Source organism: Trichomonas vaginalis, chromosome VI (assembly GCF_026262505.1).
Source record: "Trichomonas vaginalis G3 chromosome VI, whole genome shotgun sequence".
NCBI classification, from domain to species: Eukaryota; Parabasalia; order Trichomonadida; family Trichomonadidae; genus Trichomonas; species Trichomonas vaginalis.
The window spans coordinates 19,135,926-19,162,312 of record NC_067208.1 but is presented as its reverse complement, the minus strand read 5'-3'; the positions used below and the strand labels follow the sequence as shown (position 1 = coordinate 19,162,312).

At 29.6% G+C, this 26,387-nt stretch overlaps 5 protein-coding genes across 5 annotated transcripts, besides 3 other annotated features; 2 read left to right on the top strand and 3 right to left on the bottom strand.

Annotated features, from left to right (window-relative positions):
* Nucleotides 1–1,543: 1,543 nt before the first annotated feature.
* Nucleotides 1,544–1,999: a mobile genetic element.
* A 5,156-nt stretch (nucleotides 2,000–7,155) lies between these two features.
* Nucleotides 7,156–16,358: a mobile genetic element.
* On the bottom strand, nucleotides 10,205–12,043 carry TVAGG3_0892030 (phage tail repeat-like family; the record flags this gene model as incomplete). The annotated part of the gene is made up of 1 exon (XM_051250889.1): nucleotides 10,205–12,043. The coding sequence occupies one exon, from the start codon at nucleotides 12,041–12,043 to the stop codon at nucleotides 10,205–10,207; it is 1,839 nt and encodes a 612-aa protein (XP_051086364.1).
* On the bottom strand, nucleotides 15,122–15,758 carry TVAGG3_0892020 (uncharacterized protein; the record flags this gene model as incomplete). The annotated part of the gene is made up of 1 exon (XM_051250888.1): nucleotides 15,122–15,758. A coding segment is annotated over one exon (637 nt), but the record flags the coding sequence as incomplete, so codon positions are not given.
* Nucleotides 16,359–17,492: 1,134 nt separating the features above from the next.
* Nucleotides 17,493–17,708, top strand: TVAGG3_0892000 (uncharacterized protein; the record flags this gene model as incomplete). Its single annotated transcript, XM_001302210.1, has 1 exon — nucleotides 17,493–17,708. The coding sequence occupies one exon, from the start codon at nucleotides 17,493–17,495 to the stop codon at nucleotides 17,706–17,708; it is 216 nt and encodes a 71-aa protein (XP_001302211.1).
* Nucleotides 17,709–20,890: 3,182 nt separating this feature from the next.
* TVAGG3_0891990 (uncharacterized protein) lies at nucleotides 20,891–23,884 on the bottom strand (the record flags this gene model as incomplete). The annotated part of the gene is made up of 1 exon (XM_001302209.2): nucleotides 20,891–23,884. The coding sequence occupies one exon, from the start codon at nucleotides 23,882–23,884 to the stop codon at nucleotides 20,891–20,893; it is 2,994 nt and encodes a 997-aa protein (XP_001302210.1).
* A 143-nt stretch (nucleotides 23,885–24,027) lies between these two features.
* Nucleotides 24,028–24,949: a mobile genetic element.
* Nucleotides 24,950–25,624: 675 nt separating this feature from the next.
* TVAGG3_0891970 (uncharacterized protein) lies at nucleotides 25,625–26,161 on the top strand (the record flags this gene model as incomplete). The annotated part of the gene is made up of 1 exon (XM_001302208.2): nucleotides 25,632–26,099. The coding sequence occupies one exon, from the start codon at nucleotides 25,632–25,634 to the stop codon at nucleotides 26,097–26,099; it is 468 nt and encodes a 155-aa protein (XP_001302209.1).
* Between the last annotated feature and the right edge of the window lie 226 nt (nucleotides 26,162–26,387).

The window sequence follows — 26,387 nt, the reverse complement described above, 5'->3', positions numbered from 1 at the left end:
TGTCAAAATTGCTAAACCGATAGCAAAAAATCTCGCAATATCAAAATTGAGATATTGAGTGAATTATGCATTATAGAGATTAAAAATCTGATTTGTGAAAACATCTCATCAGTTTCTAGCTAATTCAAAAATCTTTACTATCTTATTCGATTAAAATGAAAAGGGAATAGTTTCATTATGCTTTAAATGACAGCCTTATAATATAATCATAGTTTTCGCTCAATATGCAGCATTTTTTTTTCGAAATCTATGGTCAATATCCTAAATACTGATTGCTTTGCATTCATATCTCTTACATTTTCTATACCCACATCACTATTCATTGCTATTCCTATCTTTTTCATTTTTGTTTGTTTCTCATAATTTCTCAAAAAACATGATAACTTGATATTTGTAAATATCATACTTTATAACGTAAATAAGAACTTGACCTATTAAGAAAAGCAGTAATGAAAAGAAAATCTGAAATTCATAAAAATTACAAGTTTCTGATGACAATTAGCTTAATTAAACCAGGTACAAGATTATATAATTGTATTTTCTATCCAATTATCCATATAATATCTTATCCAGAAAAAATAACTTGATCAATACCAAATGATTTTTTAACTAGTAAATAAAGTATTTTCTTTACACACACATTGTATATCATAGTTTTTTTTTGGTTTCGCAAAACATCCAAAAACAAATATGCTATAAAAGTGACAATTTTAGCAAAACGAAATCCTTATTCAATATGAAAAATTTTGATACTAAAGAAAACTATACACTAAATGAGATATTTATAATGAAAATAAATATATGAATTTATAAAATCTTCCAGAAATGTTAAGTAGTATATATGGATGGGTTGTGTGACTTTTTTTGTAAACGTAAGAATTCATACAATATCGAACGATTTTGTATCATTTTTTAACATTATTTTTAAAATATATTTATTTTTTTATTCTTACATAAATGACCCAACAAGTAAAACCAGATAAAATAGATTATCGAATTTTAGAGGATGGTGTTCCTGTTTATATTCAAAGATTTAAAGGGAAGCAATATTATAGAATTGTTAATCCTGAATATCTTAAACATATATTTAAAAAGGAAGACTGTGAATTATTAAACGCTAATGAATATGAAAATGCTAAATCAAAACTGAGATATAAATATATTGGAAGTGATGAAAGGTGTAAAGATAAAGATAAAGTTTATACAGTTTCATATTATGAATGGAAAACCGATAAGATTAGAAAACATTTAGGAGATTATGGGGAAAAATCTGAATTCTTCAAATCTAGTATATACGAGAGAGTAAAAGAAATTAGAAATAATTATTTTCATGAATGAAAAATAAATCATTAAAAAATTAACATTAATTTTAAAATAATTTATTTCATCTTTTATAAAAGAAGTTATATATAGATGATGTCAGATATTCCGCGATTAATTAAACATTGTTTAAATCATGAATGGAATCAATGGAGTCATAATCAAAGACCTCATAAACGAATGAAAGATTCACTACCATAATGAAATAAAAAAATTCATGTCTTACATTTTTGAATAATTTATTTTTATTTTGTATGAAATGAGCGTCAAAACTAACAACGTTAAAAAATTGGGATTCACAAACGAGGAAATAAAGGATATATTAGATGAGATGTGTTATGAAGTTAGTAAATATTATTTAAGAAATTGTCAAAAATTTGCCGAGTTATTAAATGATTTAGATTATGATGGAAAAATGAATAAAGATGATGTTATAAATTTCATATATCCCACATCTGAAGAAGAAAAACCTAAAGAACCTGATGTTTTCCCTGAATATTATGAAGAACGGATTAAAGATGATGAATACGATGAAATTGAAATTGAAAACTGGAAAAAATAAGAGATGAAATAGATGAAAAAATTAAGGAATTAAGAGAAGTTGAAAATGAAGTAGAGGGTTTAATGAATATCCCAGCTTCAGAATCAGCAGTTCAGAAATCTCATGAAGAAAGATATAAAAATTATGTCTCAGAATCAACACAAAATTTATTAGATGGTGAAATAGACGAAACACTTTCAGAAGAAGGTACTAAATTTATTCGTAAACATAAGTTACAATTTATTGATAATGAAGAATACCCCTGTATCTTACTTTCACCCCCTCTCGATTCTGAGAAATTCAAAAAAGCTCTTAAAAATGTGACATATGCAACTAATACGATTAAGAAAGAAGATCATGATATTTACACAAATTATTATTTAAATAAATGCACAGGTGTTGATAAAGTTTTTGATTTATTAGATAAAATATCAAAAGAAACCATTGGAATATATAAAATTTTGTGTGATTGTGGTTTCATTATTGAAGATACTAATAATGTTTCATATGAAAGAACAGCACCGAAGGAAGACGAAGTGGAAAGGTCAATACCATTCGTTATTAAGAACATAAAAGATATAAAAACTTATAAACATTATATTTATTCATTTATTTCAGAAAAAATGGAAGCAACCCATAAAACATCTTCTCATCATTTTATAGCTATTCATACATTCCTTTTCAAAGTTGTGAAATTAAATAAGACAGGAATTAGATTTAATGTATCAGGGTACGCATTCTTGAGTAAATTAAAATGTATTCGTCACGTCGCAGATGATAAAAATTTATGTATTTCTTAATTCATTTTATGGGCTTTAAAAAATAAACTTTATTTTTTAATTTTTATTCTTACATAAATGAACAAAAACGGAACAGCTAAAATGAATGATAATCAAATTAGAGCAGAAGGTAGAAGGTTATTTAAACGCTTCTATAACATTCCTGATGGTGCTAATCCTAAAACTCGTAGAAGCTATTTAAATGAAGCAATAGATGCATATGAAGGGTTTGACATTTCATCAGAAAGTGAGAGATTAGCGAGAATGTTAAATGTTAATATTGATTTCTATTATTGTGATCCTCAACCAGAAGACGTGGACATAAATAAGGTAGACTTTCCATTAGTGGATTCAATAATGATAGATCCAGAATTTGAAACAATAAATATTTTATTAACACAGAGTCCATGTGGAAAACTTCACGCTGACAGAATAACAGATGTTGAAGCACTCACCGGTTATAGAGTTTGTCCATATTGTAAAGAAGAAGTTTATTCAATCCGTGATGATCCAGAAAGGAAAAACCAAAGAAGATTTTTAAAGCATTGTGAGAAATGTAAAGAAAATAATGGAAGATTAATTCAAGACGTTCAGTTGCAAAAGACACAGCAACCATATGCACCACATATTACGAAACAGAAGATATATCAGTGGTTATTAGCTCACAATTTGCAGGAATATTATCAACCGACAAGATATTATATTACTTTTGACTTCGAAACATTAGAGACTAAAGAAGAATTACAACTTTCTGAGTGTGCAACTTTGAACGCTTACTTAAAACCATTCATGGTATCATCAACGGTTAAATTAAATGATAAAACATATACGAGGAATTTTTGCTTAACTTCGAGTGATTCTTTTATTTCTGATTGGATTGAGTTTTTATTTTCAACCTGTTCATTAGTTGTTGAATCAAATATTGAACAATACGATGAATTATTGAAGTCGCAAACATTAAATGAAAAACAGAAGGAAGCATTTAAAGAACTTCTAGATGAGGAATTCAATAAAGTGAATATCATAGGTTTTAATTCGGGAAAGTTTGATTTAAATTTAATTCTTCGTGATTTAAATACTGCAAAATGGAAAATAAAATCAATGCTGGGTTCTTCTTCACAATTTAAGCAAATCATTGTAAAGAAAACAAACGTTCCATATGAATTGAGATTTATTGACATCAGAAATTATATAGCGGGTGGGACATTAGACCAATTCACTCAAGATTTCGGAAACAATAAATCACGTGTTAAATCCTTTTTCCCTTATCAATTCATCACGTGGGAGAATTACGAAGAAGAATTATATAAAGTGGAACCATTCACGAAAGATTCATTTTATTCAGCATTAACCCAAGAAACTATATCAGATAGTGATTATCAAATATATCTCAATGATGCTAAAAATTTTGAGAATAGATTAGAATATTTTATTCATTATTGCAATAAAGATGTTGAAATTATGATTGACCCAATCGATAAAATTATTGAAGAAACATTTGTTTATAAAATTGATATGCTTCATAATCTTTCTTTATCATCGAATGCTTCAATGATTCGTTACGCTTTAGCATATAAAGACTTTAATCCTAATGAAAAATATCCTGAGGAAGAGATAGAATCAAGTTTTGAATTAACGAAAAAGTATTGGAAATATAAAATTGAATCATATAAGAAACAAGATGAAAAAGCAGAAAGGGATACTAAAAATAATGTTTCAATGGATGATTTTCAATACTATCACGATTTAATCCTTTCATCTAAATGCAAAATGTGTGGTAAAGCGTTTACATATGCAAATAAACCAACATTGGATAGAATCGATAATGAAAAACCACATACCAAAGAAAATTGTCAGTTAATGTGTTGTTATTGCAATGTCGTGAAATCAAATAAAGATGAAGATGTTCAACGTTTAAGAATCAATTTAAGAAATTACGCATTAAAAAATAATTTACCAATGACTTTAGATTCAGTTGAAGCTTATCACATTCTCCGTAATGGAATTACTGGTGGTTTATCAAATGTTCAACATAGAGTAAATCTTAAAGGAATCACGCACATTAATAAACTTTCATATAGTCCAGAAACTAAAACTGTATCAAATGAGGACACTTCCAACATCATGACTCATTTCGTTGGTGTTGACTTTAATTCATTATATCCTTCATCATTTTCATCTAATCCTCATGATTTCATTCAATATACTGACCATAAAATGTATATGCCGGGAAGATTGAATGGTGTTATCATTTGTGATACAGCACAACAAAGAAAGCAAAAGCACTGGGAATAATTAAGAAGAAAAATACTTTATTCGTGGCTGAAGTAAAGGGTCACATTGATGAAAAATACATTAATGATTACATAAACTTTTTACCGATAATAAGAAACTTAGATATTATCACAGATGAAAAAACAATTGGCGGTTTTATGTATAATTACATGAAATCAAACAATCTACCGGTTGACCAGAAACAGAGAAAATTAACTCAATTAGCATCAACACACAACCAATATCAACCATTTTCTTCTTATTATCTTTGGTATCTAATAGACAGATTTCATTTTATCATCGATGATATTCAATCAATTTTAACATTCACGAAAAACACTTGTTTTAATGAATTTGCGAACAAATTTATGAACGAAAGACAAAAGGCTGAATTAGAAGGAAATAAAGGAAAAAGTTTATTTTGCAAAATTTCACTTAATGGATCATATGGTTACGATGCAATGAATACACAAAATTACGCAAAGACTAAAATAATGAATGCACAGAAGGCACGCGTTGCATGTATGTCAAATAAGTTTAAAAACATAAGAGAAATAGGTGAAGATACATATCAAGTGATGCTTAAAGATAGATTTTATAGATGTGATACATGTTTACAAGAGGCATTCTTCACTTTAGATAATGCTAAATACTGGTATTTGGTTTTCATTTATGATTTTATGTATAAATGCATGAATCTTAATCGTTTTCATTTCATTGAAGGTGATACTGATTCATCTTATTGGGCAATCGCTGGCGATCCAAGTCTTCCTAACACTCAAGCATTTCAAGCAATTGTTACCGATAAACAATTTTATGATAAAAACATTTTCAAATTCGCACCATTTGATTTCTTCTGTTTTGATGAGAAATTTAAACCTAAATTAAAGAATAAAGCTGAAGAAAAACCACATGAGAAAAAATTATTGGGTTTAGCAATTGAGAAACAAAGTGATAACATGGTGGCGTTATGTCCTAAGTGTTATACATCATTCAACGGTTCAATTGATGGGGGTGATTTTAAAAAGATTGCACAAAAAATGAAGGGTGTTAGTTTAAGACAAAATAAGCAATTAACACCTAAAAAATATTTGGATATAATAAATGATAAAGTGATACTTGATGGTCAGAATATTAATTTACAACTTAAAAACGGGTCAATGACTCGCTTAACAATCGGTAAGACTGCATTAACAGGAGCACACACTAAGGCTGTATGTTGTGAAAATGGATGTTGTATGCCATTTATTTAAAATTTTATTCTTAATGAAATGCCACAGAAGAGACAAAAGGAACCGTTAATGATGGTTTTGATACTATGATTCAAAGATGTTAAACAAATGAGAAACGTTTTAACATTACCAGAAGCTCAAGCATATGCCAAACGTCAAGGTCCAAATTGGGAAGCACACGAAGCAGACATTACGGGTCCAAAACACTTATTTTATTTTTATATAAATGGATAACACAGATTTAAAAAATTTAATTGATGATTTAGTATTTAATCAAAATTTTCTTAGTTATTACGATTTAAAATCATATCTCCAAAAACATAATAACAATATAACGGGTGATGATATGGAATATTATTATCCATATTATAAAAATGAAATTTTGAAATATCATGATAGAATAATTTCTGAAATTAAAGACAAAATTAAAAATAATGAATATTCAAAGGGAAAAACTAAATCACAACTTAAACAGTTGAAAGATTTCAAAAATAAAGTATTAACAGAAGAAGATATTGATGAATTATATAAATTATATAATCCTGAGCCGCGAAAACCAAAGGAACAAAAACAAATGGTGCAAAACACCCAGGTTCTTCAGACCATAAATGATGCACAAGCTTTAATTTATGATTCATTAGTTAAACCATATTCAGCCCGACTTTTAAATGAAGATCAACTTTTGGAATTCATCCTTCAACATAAACTCGAAGCGGGAAAGTATATCAAACCTTTATATACAGCATATTTAAAACAAATGAATAGAATACATCCAGAATTAATGAAGGAAGGAATGAAATCCAAAATCAAAGCAGATAAAATTAAACCACTTGCAACACCAAAACCTCCAACGACAGTACCGCCTCCTCCTTCAGTTAATCCTTCATCATTCACTTTATTATATTCATTTCAAACATTAAAGAAACAAAAAGATTTTAAAAAGGATTTCAAGATATTAAATAAACCAATTGACCCGAAAATTCAACCGTTAAAGGAAAAATTTAGTCGCCCTTCATTTGCTCCATATCCATATTCATACGAAATCGATCATCTGGAATATTCAAAAGGAAAAGTTACTTATTTATTTGCCATTAACATTAACACTAGATATTTATATTGCATTCCAGTGAAAGGGAAAACAGAACAGGAAACAAGAAGAGCTATACAATACTTACTAGATCATGAAAGAGTAGATAATATCAGGGGTGATGGTGATAAAGGATTTCAGGCAACTATGGCTCATTATTTCCCACAAATTAATTTTTTCTTTTCATCCTCTCCATATACGTTTCATAATAAAATAGTTGATGCGGTAATGAGAACTCTTAGAGATGCGTTAGGGGTTAACGGTCAGATATACTGGGATGGAAATCATGACTCCATCATACAACAGTTAGTATATTATTACAATAATACATGGCATAGAACTATAAACATGAAACCAACGGAAATGAAAAATGATATTTCAAAAGAATGGGAATATATTAGAAAGCAAATGGAAAGGTTGAATGATGTTAAACGTGAACAAATTAATTCGGGGCTCATGAATTTTAAACAAGGGGATAAAGTTTTGATTCATCTCGATTATGGAAAAACTGATAAATCAATGACAAAAAGAAGACGAAGATTTGACACAATAGCTGAATTTGTTAGATATATTAACGGCAATGCATTAGTTGAAGTTGACAATAAATTAATAGAAATTCCGATTTATTTTATTACTCCATTATATTTAAATAATATTTAATTTTTTTATTTCGTAAGAAATGAGTGACAACAAAGCAGTCAAGAGTCCTGATTTAATTAAGATTCAGAGTCCAGACGATGAATATAAAAAGAAACTAAACAGAATTAAATCAAAAATATGCTATTACAAAAAGAAGCCATAATGCGGTGGGGTTGATGCCCATAAAACTAAAGTAATTGAAAACGATGAAGAGAGGAAAGAAATAATCGAAAAATTAGAAACTTATCGTTCAATCCTTAAACTGAGTGAAGCAAAAATAAAAGAATTTAATAGAATAAATAAATTGATTGGAAGAGATGAATTTAATAAAGATGAATTTTTAAACTCAATCCAAATTTAATTTTTATTCCTCTTTGACAACATCTCTCTTTCCATCATTACTGCATAACCGCATTTTCTCAATTTTAGTGGTTTGTTATTTTTAACATGTTCTTGCATCATTTTTATCATTTCCTCCCTTGTTATGATTCGTGGTAAATTTTGAGCTTGTGGGGTATTCATTTATGATAAAAATAAAAATTTGTCATTAACGACCAAAAATATATTTTATCGTTAATGGTTTCAGGTTATTCAATAATGAATTATTTTTGAAGAACTGAAGGTGTCACCAGGTCACCATGTGTCACTCGGTTAATTAACTTCTCTGAAAAAATGAGACAACATGACATTTTGACAACAACACAGGAGGAAGGCAGTTATGAATTATTTTTGAAGAACTGAAGGTGTCACCAGGTCACCATGTGTCACCAGGTCATTTAACTTCTCTGAAAAAGTGTGACAACATGACATTTTGACAACACAGCAGGATTAATGCAAAAATGAATTCCAATCATACTTTATAAAGCATCATTTACAGGTATTTCATCGTCAGTAAATGAATCATCATTATCGTTTGGTTCAACCTGTTTATATAATCCTTTCATTTCTTCTTTCAAAACATAACACCATGTTTGTTTACCATCTATTCTTCTCTGATGTTGACATATCTGTCATTTCATACAAAATAAAAATAATTAGCGTTATTTTCTGACTTTCACAAAAGACCAAAAATAAACGCTTTACATGTATTTTTCAGCAACTTCGTCAAATAATTTTATAGCTTTATCTATCTCATCTACTTCAAACGTTTCTTTACCTTTCATGGGAGCACCATACATTTTCTCAAACTTTTCAAGTAGTTCTGTTTCAGCAGCTCTCATATCATTAACGAACACAACCTTGACTCTATTGACTGTACTGTCATATCTTTGAGTTATATTATATGTTCTTCCTATCTTATATCTCTTTGTATTGAAGTCCTTCGGTTTCTGAACGATATAAAGTAAGCCTTCACTGCAACGTTCTGAGTCGAATGAACCATAAGTTATGAAGTTATATCCAACAACTGGGTCTAACCATAACAAAACTATTGGTATAAGACTTTTGTCTATAAGATATGCTCTTGTTCCATGAAATGCTACTGATATCATAAGCTCAGGATTTCTTGTCAAAATTTTCTGAGTTGAAGCATTTCTAACCCAGTCGCTTGTTTTCTTTTCAGATGGAGATATAATGTCTGACAAAGAATATTTGTTGTATTTCTTTGAGTATCTTACGTTTAAATCACCTATTCTAACCACTTTGGTGTCATTGTCTATCTTTCTAACTGTTTCAAACTCAATGTTTGACATTACTGTCTTTACATACAAAATAAAAAATTTTCTTAGAAAAAATTAGCGTTATTTTTCTAACTAATGAAATTCATTATTTTTGTTGCTGAATTCAATAAAAATATATTTTAGGTGAAGAGGTGAGATTTCACCAGTTTTCTCACCTAATTTTTCACCCCAGTTATTTTATAAGTGTTTTACATGGTAAACGTTATTTTTTAAATTTTGTGAAAACTCAACGGTTTGACACATGCCCTAAAAATATTTTTTTACGATGAAGTCATGACAAACCATTAACGTAATCATTTATTTCCTCCTGTGTTGTTGTCAAAATGTCATGAGTTAAATTACCTGGTGACCTGGTGACACCCTCAGTTCTTCAAAAATAATTCATAACTGCCTTCCTCCTGTGTTGTTGTCAAAATGTCATGTTGTCACACTTTTTCAGAGAAGTTAAATGACCTGGTGACCTGGTGACACCTTCAGTTCTTCAAAAATAAGTCATTATTGAATAACCTGAAAACATTAACATAAACATTAACGTAAACATTAACGTAAAAATTTATTTCTGCAGTTCATCCATTACTTCATTACCTAATTAATTACAGACATAAAATATATTTAGTTCATTCGGTAAGCCCAGACCTTTGGGTCAAGCACATTCATTGAACTCTATACCATGCGAATACAGTCATAAATGGTGGCATGTATTCTTTACTTTGTCCCGTTGTTTGTGTATATCCTGAAACGAAATGTGTATGGTTTCCTTCTCCCTGAGTGTCATCCCAGTAACAATTTATAGCAAACTTAACATCATCTTTAACATCATATCCTTGACCTTTTGTCATTCCTGACCAATCCCAATATCTATGCTTATGCCAACCTGCTTGAGATGTTCTCAAATCTACGTAGTGACTGTGTGCGGGTAAATTTTCACCTGAAATCGTTTTACTTCCTCCTGTTTCCTTTGAAGAGTTTGCACAATACAAAAACCTGTCAACTATTTGTTCCCATGCACCAACACCAAACATTACTTGAGGACCTCTTGCATCCATAGATGTATAAATAGAACCTACTGGGTTCATTAAATCAAACATATGAGATATTATAGGATTGTCTCTTTTGAACTTAAGATATAGTGTAACTATTTCAGGTTTCTTCTGGTTTGTGTCAGAATATTTTTTATAATATAATCTTATGTTTTCAGGGTAGGTAAAATCTTGACTATAATATTTATTTCTGTCATCTGTATAATAATATACTATTCTCGTTTTTTCTATTGCATTATATCTTTTATATCTATAATAATCTAAATATAATGTTAGCTTTTGTTCATCTACATGTGGTGTTCTGTCGTCATCTCCATAGTCATAATAATATGGTGCTGGAGCTGGGTCAGCCAACATCATACCTGCCATTTCATAAACTCTTAAATATTTCTTTTGTTCGTCTCCATATAAGTTTAAGTAGCAGTTGTTGTCTAATGGAACTTTAACTTGTGTTCCATTATTCTTTATATAGCCTACATACATTTCATTGTTATTTTTCGGAATGAGTTTATACCGTATACCATTTTTTAAGGAGTGTACAAACTCCCATCTAAAATATTTGTTTTCTTCATAGACAGAAACATCCCCAACAATAGTTTCAATATTTTTTGTTGTTCCTATCAAACTTTGGTATATTTCATTCACATATTCCTTATCTGCCTTCTTATTTAACTCACTATCAACATATTCCTTATCTGCCTTCTTATTTAACTCATCGTTAACATAAGTTTTATCTGCTTTAAGATCTAAACATCCTGAAACCCATCCTGTATCAGCTTTAAATTTAAAAGTCTTCAATGTCCATTTATGATACCATTCAACCCTTTCTTTAATTTTTTCATATATTTCATTATCTTTTTCATCCACATATTCCTTATCTGCCTTCTTATTTAACTCACTATCCACATATTCCTTATCTGCCTTCTTATTTAACTCACTATCAACATATTCCTTATCTGCCTTCTTATTTAACTCACTATCAACATATTCCTTATCTGCCTTCTTATTTAACTCACTATCAACATATTCCTTATCTGCCTTCTTATTTAACTCACTATCCACATATTCCTTATCTGCCTTCTTCATTATGTTGTTTAGGAAACCTTCTATGAATTCCTCATTTAAATTAAATCTTCCAATCTTCAAAACTTTAGGAAATGCATTTAATGCGTAATATCTCTGTTCTTCTGGTGGAATTGATGTTATATCATCCGTTATTCCTTTAATTTTTGAATTCATAAATAAAATTTCTTTTATATTTGATATCACTGCACCACCTTTGCAAACGAATTCGAAATGTTCATTTTTCAATACTATCTCCAAATCTCCATATTTCAACCTTTGCGTTTGTTCTGCCGTCTTTGAATTATATGCATATATGGCGTATGTAATGGTCTGAGGGACCTGGGTGTTTTGCGCCTTAAGTTGCTGTGGTTGCTGTTGTTTAATCATTTATTATGATTTAAAAATAAATATTTAATCCGTTATCTCATCGGCTATTTTTTCTATTTGAAATTGCCATAATATTTCATTCATGAATTCTAAATCACAATCAAATAGGTCAGTTATTCTAAATTTAATATTTGATAAATCTTTTGAATGAAGAATAAATGAATTCCCGGATAATTGAAACGGATATGATAAAGAAAATGTGTTTAAGTTGATGGATAAAATGTTTTGTATTGATGGGTAGGAGTTATGGTCTAATGTTTGGTGTGAAAATCTCATTGGGGTATTAACTTTATCACATTTGATTAAAATGAAATTGGAACCAGTCACAATACAAAAACATCCCCAACATCTTTTTCAAATTTAATATTCCCAACAATGAACGAAATGAGGAGTACAAAATTTAATTTTCAGCGGGAATTTAATAAGGTTATTTATTTCATCAAGTTCAAAAAGTTTTATCAGGTTTTGATTTAAAATTTTCTTCATACCATACGATAAACGATTCATTTAAATAACTTAAAATCATGTTAATATCCCATTTCGTTATCACATTATTTATATACATATCATACGTTTTTTCATGGTCATCTTTAATAATGATATATAATCTGAAGGGTCTAAAAGAATGGATTAAATTTACCACTCACAGAAACGAGATAACATTATAAATTCCGCTAACTGTTAAATTTAATTCACAGCTATTATTCGAAATAATATTGATAATTTGACATTTTATTACGATTAAAAATATGGAAAAGCGTTATTTCCAGTGATAAATAAAACTAGAATAAGATTACCTCAAGAATTCATAAATTCAACGAATAAGAAATTCATTCATGTTATAAATTTTAGTGTTTTCAGAAAATATGAGTCAATGTCATATTCATCAACAGGTTATATTTCACTTTCATTCAAATTTAGTTCAATCAAACCCATATAATGACCATTTCATAAGATTTTCAGATGGTATTAAAAATGTAATTGATAGATTAAAATATGAACAGATTGACAATATCGAATTTTTGGAATTTTGGTTTAAATATCCCGATGGAAAAAAGATTGAAGTTAAAGATAAAGCTGATACTATAACAAAAACAATTACAATGACCGATCCAGATAGTGGGGAACAAAAAGAAATAAAACAAACGATAGAAACTGGTGAAAGGTCAATTATTATCGATTATGATTCAAAGGATTATTATTCAATAATGTTAATGCTTGAATATTAAATAGTCTTAACAAAGAATTTTTCAAGTGATATTTTATATTCATCAACTATTTTATTATAAATATCATTATATGTTAAATGAAGTTCAGTTGTTGTTCCATTCTTTGATATCTTAATTGTGCTAATATCCTTTATAGGATTTATTTTTGCAACTGTTCCGCAGCATGAAACCTCATCATCTATGAAAAATTGAATCTTAACGTCTGAATCTTGAACATCACAAAGAATGGCGATAATGTGAATTAATGATTCATAAGGTAAAATAATTAAACCGGATTGGTCAATTAAATTTATTATTGAATCATAATTATTAATTATATATATCACGGTAAATTTTCATTAATTCAGAATTAATGTCTATTTTTATATGGGTTCTCGATGTTTGATGAAAGAGGTGGGGGTATGTTGGATAAGTGGGAATTTCAACAGGTTCTTTACCAGGTTCAGATAAAATGATTGGGTCTCCATTTCTTTATTTTGCTCCTCCTCATTCTTCGGTAAGTCACGAGTTAATAAATTTGGTTGAGTTGCTGACCTTGTTAATTCAGGGCTAACATTAACTTTAACATTTTGAATAATTCGTGATTTATCATCATTTACGTTATAACCAACCGTAATCTCTGCTTTTGCGTTAGTGTTCTTTTGACTAGTGAAACGTCTTCTCATTTATAATCGAATAAAAAAAATATATTTAAACTTTTATTTTGCTGGAACTTTTATTTTGCTGGAACTTTTGAATCTATTATCCCCTGTATTTGTTCATGAAGTTGATTTCTCAAATTTTCATCGAAATTAATAGACTTAATATATTCATTAATTGCATTCTTATAATCATTTGATTTCTCAAATTTTCTTTTATCTGATTCCTTAACTAAATCATAAGTTAAACCACGTTGCTGATATAATGGTTTCTTAATTAAATCTTTGAATGCTTGAGATAAAGCACCTGATGCAATTCTTGCTACTATAATTGGTTGGAATTGCTGTTTAAGTTCATCTTTAACATTTGCGAAAACTGGATCGAATAAAGCAACTTTAAAGAATTTCTTAGCTGAAATTTCAGGTCTAATATTTGCATATTGACCATCAAACTGGTTAGAATATCGTGGTAATCCATCCGGTCCCTCTTCAATAGCATTTAATTCTTCATTGAAATAAGAATATGGATTATGACGGTATGAATTAATTGGACCATGTTCACCTTCTCCAATGTATTGTTTAACAGCTTTTCCATTTTCATCAAATTGTATAGGATAACGTTCATTATATGCTTTACGTTTAGGATAATCAGACATAGTTAATTTATAACCATTTATGACTTTAATATTTCCTTGACCATCAGTAACGAAAACTTCATTTATACCATCAGGTTTTCCATTTGGACCTGTAATGTCTGCTTCGTGTGCTTCCCAATTTGGACCATGACGTTTGGCATATGCTTGAGCTTCTGGTAATGTTAAAACGTTCTTCATTTGTTTAACATCTTTTTGAAGACCAGCAACAATATGAACTAATTCTTTCATTCCGTCTGGAACTTTCATAGTTCTATTATATGCACCCTTTTTGTTTGTCCCTTGTTTTAATGGAACCTGTAGAAGATTTGCTATTTCTGTTTCATGTTTAATTATAAATAAAAAATAAAAATTAATTATAAAAAGTTAATCAAATTTAACACTTCCTTTATTTAAATCAAACTATTATTTTTCCATGTTCACCTAATTGCTGATATTGTGTGTAAAGTTCATTAATGCTCATTGGTAAATTCACTTGATAAAGCATAACGTTCAACTGTTGACGACTAAACCCACTGAAAATGAAAAGTGTTGATAGATTTGATTTAATGTTTGTGCTTAATGCTTTGAAGTATTGAACAGCCATGAAGAATGAACACTGAATGTGTCGACATTGAGTTAATAACTGATTAAAATATGATTTCTCATTTGTTATTAGTTTTGATTTCACTGCATCATCTAGAAAAATGAGTGAATGCAAAAATTCTCTATCAAAATTTGAAATAGAAAGTGTTTCAAATAATTCATCCCGTTGTTTATCAATAATTTTATCCTCTAATCCTTGCTTCTTGATTGTATTATATAATTCTTTATACATTAAAAAGTTTTTTAAATAATCTTCTGCTTCTTCTTGTGATAAATAAATAATTGGAATTTTGATTAAATGCTTTAAAGATTCAAATGTATCATCTGAAGGTGAACCTGAACGGTTGATATAAATTAACACATGTGAATAGGGGGAAGTGTTAGCAATAATGATAATTTGTTTTAATATCGTTAATGTTTTACCTTTATTTTGTTTACCAATTGCTGCAGTGATTGAATTTAAGTAACATTCAGAATATGGAATTTTCATTAATTTTTCCTTAGATAGAGCATTTCTATTATCACTCAATGCTTCATTAATCATATCATCTACGTATGTATTATATACTCCTGCTAATTCTTCATAAGGAGTGGATGAATTTAAATCCATTTAATCAAAAATAAATTTATAATTTTAAACATTTCTATTCATCAATATTTCATCATATGAACTTCTATACTGCGGTGGTGTACCTGTTGGATGATATTTCAAACCTTCATCCGGTGTCCATGTCCAATATGTAGTCCTAGTAAACCAAACCTGAGGAGGATTTGTCACCTTTGAACAGTAAGTGTCATTTTCACCCTGAATGATTGGATAAGCTTTCACTTGTACTGTAACTTGTGAGTTGAAAGTTTCTAATCCATCAAAGAATATACCCGCTCCATCACGTTGAACTGGAATAGTGCATAAGAATGAAGTTTGGTCTTTCCATGTTCTAGCTAATGGTGTGCCATTATCATTATTCAGTGGTCTAGTTAATGAGTCCTCGTATTCTTCTGTGCATTCATTCACTCCATCTAAATCAGAAGCTTGAAGCATACGTGTAAAGAATATGTCGCCCACTGTGGTCATCGCTTGATCGGGGAAGTTTCTGGAATCTATAGTGACCTGAAGACCTCGAAGCATTGGATTTTCTAAAACCGTTCTTTGCATTGCATTCTTCGGAAATGTTAACACAACATCTGTAACATTATGAAGAGCGTATGAGAAATCTGAGCTGATACCTTCAGGAGTGATGCAACCTCCATTTAGTGAACGAACGTCAATATGTTGAGCTGGAATCATGAATGGATCTTCCTTACTGAATAAACGTGGTATTGCTTTAACTGATTCTTCAATTAAACCGTATCCTGGTGTAATGCATTTATCCTCTAAAACTTCCATCTTTGTGCATGAAATAATAACGTCATCAACTGTTGCGTCAGCAGATGTAGCGGCTAAGCTTGTAATTAATTTGGTAGGAAGTCCGATTTGTTGGAATTTGCGATCATATTTATAAACATGATTCATAATCTTTTCATAATTTTCATCAGTTATCTTTTCATAAACGTAATTTTGTAAATCAGCAACTCTTAACGGGTCAACCTGACAAAATACTAAAGTATCCCTGAAAACATAATATTTAAGAATGATATCACCAAATGATTTAGGATAATCATCGAACGCCTGAAATGCTAACAAATCATTTACCGGAATAATCATATCAAAAGTGACATCAACTTCTTCATTTGCTTTCTTGAAAACTTCTGAAGGGTCAATATATTTACCACATACTGAGTTATCATATTTTTGAACATTATTATATAACGAATGAACAAACTTTTTAACTTTCCTTTCTGATTTTGGTTTATATGTTGCAAATGCGAAAGATTCACGGGCGCAATCCATCTGAAGATAACCGGCATCACCTCTTTCAGTTTCTACTTCTAATTGTTTAAAGCTTTGATTTGATGATTTGTAACCAACGAATAAACGCATGCATTTAAAAGCGGCATCACATGTGAAAGCTTTATTTGAAACTAGAGTTGCTTTAACTTTGCGTTTAATATATGTGTCACCTAATTGATTCACATCATGAGCCGGATTTGTAATTCTTAAATGAGTTTGTTTATCATCAAAATATGGAGCATCAGAGTCATAGCATGAACTTTCAAGTTCTCTATAATATCTTCTACCATCATTCTTTGCGAATATTTCATTTATCTTTTCGAATGAATGAAATACATTTCCATTAATCGGTTTGGTGTTTGGCACCAAATAGTTAGTCGTCATTTATTAATAAATAAAAAATCAAAATTAAAAGATGAAAATGAATTTTTAATTTTAATGAAATAATCAACTATGGCTGCAGGATTCTTTAAGAAACTGTGGGATAAAGTAAAAAGAGGAGCGCATAAAGTTTGGGAAACAATGAAGAAAGGAGCAAATTGGATATTTAAGAATAAAGAAGCAATTAGTGACGTTGCTGAATCAATAACACCAAAAGCTGCCCCAATAAGAGAAATATTAAATAAAGGAGAAAAAGTTTATCAAAGACTACAACCGATACTAAGATAAAAATAATTTATTTTTCCACTATCTACCTCCTATTTTATTAAGTATTCCTTCAGCAATTCCACCAACTGCGTTACCTGCTTGTGCTCCCATCGCCGGATTACCTGCTTTAGTACCTAATACTCCACCTATGATAGTTCCTGCCGTTTTCGCTACTGGTGCCAAAAAGTTTGCAACGGGTTTAATAATCTTTTTATAAACCCAACCCGCAGCTTTCTTAATTCCATCCCATAATTTTTTAAAGAATCCTGCCGCCATTTCTGATTTAATATTAATTAAAAAAATATATTTCATCACTTATATTCTAATTTTTATTTAATGATAAATGAAACCGATTTTAAAAATAAATGAAACAGAGGAGGAAGAAATAAATGAAAGTGAAAATGTTCAACAAAAAATAAACGTTGTTAAACCAATTACTGAAATAAAAATTTTTTCATCTGTTGAAGAATTTAATGACTATTATGCTAATAATAAAAAATTATTTGAAGAATTGACAACGTGTAAATTGAATAAAATGTTTAAAGTTGATGGATTCAAAATTTCAAAAATAAAGGGGGTGATTAGTTTGAAATCTATTCCTCAATCAAGAATCACCTCATTAATGAAAATTGATGATTTAACAAAAAGAATAGAAGAGATTGAAGAAAGAATGAATCAAATAATTGATTTCATAAATTCAAATAATCATTAGTTTCTTAAAGTTCTATGTTGATTCTGAGACATGAATTTTTTTATTTCATTATGGTAGTGAATCTTTCATTCGTTTATGAGGTCTTTGATTATGACTCCATTGATTCCATTCATGATTTAAACAATGTTTAATTAATCGCGGAATATCTGACATCATCTATATATAACTTCTTTTATAAAAGATGAAATAAATTATTTTAAAATTAATGTTAATTTTTTAATGATTTATTTTTCATTCATGAAAATAATTATTTCTAATTTCTTTTACTCTCTCGTATATACTAGATTTGAAGAATTCAGATTTTTCCCCATAATCTCCTAAATGTTTTCTAATCTTATCGGTTTTCCATTCATAATATGAAACTGTATAAACTTTATCTTTATCTTTACACCTTTCATCACTTCCAATATATTTATATCTCAGTTTTGATTTAGCATTTTCATATTCATTAGCGTTTAATAATTCACAGTCTTCCTTTTTAAATATATGTTTAAGATATTCAGGATTAACAATTCTATAATATTGCTTCCCTTTAAATCTTTGAATATAAACAGGAACACCATCCTCTAAAATTCGATAATCTATTTTATCTGGTTTTACTTGTTGGGTCATTTATGTAAGAATAAAAAAATAAATATATTTTAAAAATAATGTTAAAAAAATGATACAAAATCGTTCGATATTGTATGAATTCTTACGTTTACAAAAAAAGTCACACAACCCATCCATATATACTACTATGTTATGAATTCATATACAGTATCATAAAGATAGCAAAAAATACATTGTCATTTTGAAATTATGATACAAAGGTTCTATTATTGGATTTTATCTAGTTATTGTAAGAAATCAATTTTTTAATGTTTTAATACAAAAACTCTTTCTACTAGGGAAAACAACAATAAGAAACAAGAGAAAATATCCACTAAGTTCAATCATTGAAGTTTAGAGAATCTTGAATTTTAAAAATTTTTAAAGTTCGAATGCAAATAACAATCAAATTAATATTGTGTTTATAATACTATGATTTTATCAATGAAATAAAGAAGGTTTTATAAATTGCAATCATTTCATTAGTTTGTGTACACATATAAAGCTAGATAGTACAATTCCACTATCAAAAGAGTAAGATAAAAGTGGAAATCCCCTTAATCAACTAACATTTATAAATAAAAAATTGAATTTCAAAAATGAGGATTTTTACTTATTATGGAAACCGAATTCCCATTTAAAATAGCAATAAGTATTACATGAATTTAGGGCATATAGTTATGTGTGCGCATTATCATAAATTCTTTGGGCATTAACAATATCTTTGCTTAGCTATAAGGTGGTCATTAATAGCTTTAATGCATCAAAAACTTTATTGTGTGATCAAATAATACTACTAAAAAATATTAAAAAAAAGGAAAATTAATTAATAATACAACTTTTTATTCATATTTTTAATACCTTAAATTGCTATATGTAAATGCATTAGTGACTCACCCTTAGAAGCAACGCTTCAGATGTTTTCTATGATAACATAGATTCAGGTCAGCATAATTTATTGGATTTAGTGCCGTAATGAACTGTTCAAAAGGCGGAGGCCCGAATGGTATTAAACCCAGTTCCCCTAAACTACCTTTCTCTAACACCGAATCCTTACTATGCCCGACACAGCATCTGATATGCGATTTATTACGCCGAAATAATCCAATAAAAGACTATTATTAGGTGATGATCACATATTGCATCAATCAATCAGAAAAGTGACAGACATTTGACTCTCAATTTAAATTCAATGAAAATTTTTACTATATATCAATGATTATATTTGATGAATTTCCACTAATTCACGTATCTATCACAAGAACATATCTTTTACTAATTCAGATGTACTTTCGATGGTAAAAAAAAGAACCAACCACTCCATATCAATTGATTCTATGAATATAGTTCAAGGATCATACATAATTAATAATAATATTCTTTATTTTCAAAAAGGTACTTTTGATGGGCCAAAAATTGAAAATTTTTAATTTCTCTGGTTTCTAGCTAGAATCAATATAGAGTTCATATGTAAATAGTGAAACTACTACTGTGTGGAAAAAACACCAAAGTCCCCCACTTAAACCCTATATATATATATAAAGAAATAACATATTTCTAATGACTTAGAAACTAGCCAAATAATACAGTATTTCAAAAGTTCTTTTCACTTATAGAAGAATTTCTAAAGGTAGTTCCACAAAATCGTAACGATGCTTTCTTGATTTTGGCAATGTATTTAGACAATATGGATACTAGATGAGTCATAGACGAAGGATAAGAGAAAACTTCAATATCTCTCCACAATTAAAAGAAGTTTGGCGTTTTATTTCTGGGAAAAATCCACTTGTTGTTCTTGTGAATTTTTTTGATGCTCCATAATTAGCCCGATTCCTATATATTACCTTGGGATTTTGGAAAAAAAAATAAATAAATAATAAACTAAAAATAGAAATATAGTTTACAAAATAATAACATTATTTGTCTTTTTTGGTGAGGAATTAGGGGTTGAAACAGCAGACACTTTCTGGAGTGAAGGGTATTTACCAATCCTTGGTGACAGAATTGAATTTTTCTGAGGCGTCGTTGCTTTTGTATTTATCTGCAATACAGTTTTGACGGCTCTTACCAAGCTTATGAAACCAAAATTATTTGTCTTCTGAGCATTTTGAGCAGCATTTGCTAAGGCCTTCTGTTGTCTTAAGTCCTCAACTATTTGTACAAGTTTCTTTTGGTTTCCCATGTTGAACACAACATCCGATATCTTTCTCATCAATTCCTCGTCTGGCAACTCCCTGTTTGTCTGTCTTCCGCTTATTCTCTTCACGACCAAGTCCTTTGCCCACTCCTTCCACTTTGATGCATCTCCCTTTCCCTCTCCGGCCTTATCCTTCTCTGTCTGTATATTTTTATCAGTCCTGAATGAGCTTCTGAGTGCAGGCGAGTTCCTCTGGCTGAGCAATGCGAGAGACTTAACCTTTCCCTCTAGTTCTGTGTTCAGCTGCATAAGCTCTTCTATGCGTGACTTGCAGAGCACGTCGTTATCTTCAGCCATTCTGATTGTGCTCTCATTTTCTTGCTCGAGTTCTGTTATTTTCATTTTGAGCGCGTGTTCTGTCTCTTCCTTTTCCTCCCTCAATTTCTGCAATGATACCTTTATCTCTGATAATTTCTCTCTCTTTCTTCCGACCTGGTTCTGCAGCTCTGACAGTTCCGCTTTCTGCTTTCTTTTGAGTGCGTCAACTTCATCGAATCTTAACTGTCTCTCGTTTTCTAGCATCTGCTCAATCCTCCTCTCGTTTACTTCCTGTCTCTCCTTCAGCAGCGCCTCCTGCCTCTTCACCTCTGACTGGAGGCTCTTGATGACGCTGACGTACTGGTTCTGTCTCTCCTGTATCTTCGTGTTCTCCCCTTTCTCTATCTCTATCCTGTCTGTCGCCACTTCCAGCTGCTCAGTCAGTGCTGAGTTCTGTTTCCTCGTCTTCTCCAGTTCGTTGAAGACCGTTCTGAGCTCGAATGCGATCTTCCTCAGTTTGTCGTTGAGAGCTTCGTTTGTCTGCTTCACGTCTGCGAGTTTGGAGTTCAATTCCTTTATTTTCAGGGAGTTCTCTTTCTTTATGACTTCTATCTTCTCCTCCTCGCGCTTGAGAAGGCCATCAATGTATTCACCAATTTGTGACGGGATTTCTACGACTTTTCCGGCAAATCCAAGAATTGGACGAACTTTTTGGTCGAGATCTTGGATGAGTTTGGAGCAGATATCGACAAAAACTTTGATTGTGTCAATCTCGTTGAGAGAGTTGGAATCAATGTGCACAACAGTCATGATCTGCTTGACAAGCTTCTCTAGACCAGTCTTTGTGTCAATTACAAATCTGGAAATCTCTGATGGCAAATCTTCGTTGGAGCAGATAAGAGGTATTTGTCTCTTGGCTGGATATAGCGCTTCAAGAGATTTCTTAGATAGTTCCAGAACTTTTGAGGCACAATTTGTAGAAATTAGTGAAATTGAGAGTTCGTTTTGGTTTTGAATATTGAAATCCTTCTTATTTAGAAGGCCAATAATAGGATCTTCCTCATTGTTGTCAATTATTTGCAAGTAATCTTCTCTGATTTGGTTCAGCTTTGACATAGCATCAAGTTTGAGATTTTCATCGACAACAATAGGAGAATATGATGACGTGAAGTGTTTAAGATCAACTTTACCATTGATCAGGTCAAGACAGAACTTTGTCAGAGAATCAATTAAATTTACTGATTCAGAGTGGTTCGAATTCAACTCTGAGGACTCAAAATCTATGTCCCTGGTCAGAACTGTAGGGTCATTGTGGCAGAGGCTTGATATAGTCTCTGGCAACTGTTCGGCTGTAATTATATAATTTGGTTGGAATGCAGTGATGCAATCTATAACTAACTGGCGAAGATCTTCTAACTCAGCATGATTTTCATTGGATTCTTGTATCAAATCGTCGTTTTGGTTGATTGTGTCAGTTAATTCGGAAATTTTTGCATTTAAAAGTCTGATTTTATCATCTTGCAATTCTAAGGATGATTCGTATTTCTTGATGAGTAGCATTTGCTTTTGAAGTAAGACTAAAGCCTCATCTCTGCTCTGTCTGAGAGGAATAATTTCTTCATTCAAATTTTTCACAACGTCTTGCATTTTCGCTGATGCCATTCTGTATGTATCTTCTATTGATTGTTTTTTATTCATGCTATTTAGTTCTGATTTGGCTTTTTCAAGTTGCTCAGAGATTATTTTGTTATTTTCAACTTGAGTGCGTAGTTCTCTTATCGTTGAGGATTTCTGTTTTGATTTATCGAGAATCTGTTGCTTTTCTTGTGTAATTTTTGTGATTTCTGATTCTAAATCTTTAATTTGAGAATTTAATCTTGTATTTTTATCCATTGTTATTCGCAATTCATTTTGTGTTGCAAGCAATTGATCTGTGATATTTAAAATTTCGGCATTTTTAAGAGACATTTCATTCCTTTTTTTGGCAGCTAAAATTAATTTGTTTTGTAGGGCTTTTTCCTTTTCAACTCTAACTGATTCTAATTCTGCTTGGCATGATTGAGCATGCTCTTCAAGAGCCAAAATTCTATCTTTCAAATCTTTATTTTCTTCTTGTAGCATAGATAATTCAAGTTTGGTTTTATGTAGCTCATCTTGTTTGGATGAATTTAAAGCTAAACTAGCTCCTTTAGAAGCAATAATATCTTCAGAATACTCATTCAACATGTGTCGAATTGCTAAATCTACTAAATTGACTTTTTCTTCTCCAAGAATGTTTGTTGCAGCAGATAAAAGTAATGTTTTTGATAATTCTGCTAATTTTGTTAACATTGGAGAATCTTTAACAATATTCATGGTTTCAGGAGGAGCATCAGGGAAATTTGTTTGAAGAAGATCTCGTAGCATATTGAAAGCTCTCTCTTGAGTTTGTGTAGTCATTCCTTTTGAATTTTGTTTATTTTGTTTCTTTTTTTTTTCTTTACATTGGAAAATTGTTGATCAATTAAATGATAGTAGTGAATTTGTTTGTGGTATAATTAATAAAATTTGCTTACGAAATTAATCAATCTTGCAATATATATAAAGGTAACTAAACTCCTTTCGTCGATCCGATTTGCTCCATATTTAAAATATAGCTTGCATATGTAGAAGAAAAGCTAATTTTGAAGTACGCCCCAAATCCACCAACAGGATTTCGAGCTACTAAAAAGGTACTTTTAAATGTGATTTTTTTTATAAAAAATTAAATTTATTTTAAGATCAGACTAAAAACTAATTTTATGGAAAATCTATATCGACAAATTTATTACTTATTGGGTATATAGATTTTTTGATTATGGCGATTATGTCTGATATGCTTCCAATAAGCCAAAACACATTTCATACTGATTTCTATAAAAGGTATCTTTATTATAGAAGTGTAAGCTATATCTGTTTGTTTTTTTATTATAACAAATTCAAAATTCTCTTATAAGGACTAGATGAAATCTGTATTACTAAATCATTAGCTAAATGAAGGTTCAAATAGAAAGTAAATATCAATTTATATGATACTGAAACCAAATAGTTCTTTTAATAAAAGATAACACGCTGAAAATTATTGAGTATTTGCAAATCTCAAAAATCTATTGGTGAATTTGGCTCAACTTTTAAAATTATAACATCCATATCAAATCATAAAAGCAGACAAAAATTAAAGCCAAACCTATCGGCCAATTTTTTTTGATATTTTGATTTTTGAGGTATACTTTTAAAAGTGGATTTAAAGCACTTATGAAAAAACATTAACTTCTGTCGTTATGATTATTGATTTAAACAATAATGATTTTAATCTTTGATTATCAAAACACTAAAGTCATCTTTTTAACATTTGCTTGGTAGCATTAACTCAAGTCTAAAGTACTATTTTATGTGGCACTCTTAGAATTTTTGTATTCATTGTACACGCTGAAATAGTACCATTAAAGTTATGGCGGACTTTCAAAAAATAGTTTGGTCACCTTTATATATATTGTTTTTTTTATTATTATTATTATTATTATTTATTTATTTATTTAAGGGGGATTAGTCAAAAAATAAAATAATCTTGGGGAATTAATTAAAATATGTTGAGATTTATTAAAACCGTCTAATAGCAATGAATTCTGAAAATGAAAAGAGATTTTGATAAGAAATCAGCTTAATTGGTCAATATACATTTAATTATTTTTATAAGAAAATATAAAATAAAAAAATGTGAATTTTCAAAATTTGAGAATGGTACGTTTTATCTTTTAAAAATTATAAAATATGATGAATTGACTTATTCATTTTTATTAGAAATGAATATGAATATAGTAAAATTTTCAGAATTTTCTCTGAATTAATTTCATTCAAATTCATATAAAATTAACATTGTTTAAATTTATTTAAACAATTAATATTACGTTTAAATTTTCTTTTAAAAATTTTGAATGATACTCATACAATTTTATTTATTTATGTTATTTGATTTATCTAAGCTAATATGTCAAATATTTTATTTAATATTCAATCAATAAATTTACATTGACCAGCCAAACTTAAAATATTCGACATGTGTATATGTGTAGTTCACTAATATCAGAAATAACTAAAAGATTCAATGAGGTTAACAAATTTTTCAAAGAGAGTTAACAAAAAAAGTTTTATGAAAAAAGAAACAAAAATGTCTGTGCAATTGTTAGAAAATATCTTAGAAGAAGCCAAGAAACCATCTGGAACTTGGTCTTATGAATTTATTACAGAGACACATAGATCTATTAAAAGGCTGCGCGATCGTGAGTTTTCAACGATAGTTATAGGTTTATCTGATTTTTTCGAAAAGAGCGAAGACAATGTACTAACTAAATTTAAAATTGCTCAGCTGTTAAGTTCGATAAAAATTCAGAACCCTTCAAGGTGTGAAGAAGTTTATCAAATGGTAAAGGAATCATTGCTTAAAGCATCATCTGAATTACCTGAAACCCAACTCTCAATTCCATGTCGGAAACTTATCGAAACGTTATATGATCAGCGAGAAACACCAATTCGTCAACATCATATTAGAGCAATGTCCAAAGAGCCAACATGCGTAGTTACTAGATCTACAAACCCTGCTCCTAAAGCAACCACACCAGATTCTGCAATGCTATAGTTTTCAATCAATTATGTGATTTTTTTTTTGTTTTTTGTAATTAAAATGTTTGTATACTTTCGAATTACTGTTTGTTAAATTTAAGAATAGTCTTTACAATTTATATATAAAATTGTTTCCAATTTGAAAAATTGTTAATCAATTTTTTTATTTTTCAAACCTGTTAATTTAACATTATATCTCAGTTATCATTCTTTATTTTTGAATCAAGGGCATGTTCGAACAGTTTAAAAAAACAGATGAAAGATTCATAATAATTCAATCAAATTTCTGTCAAATCTTGAATCC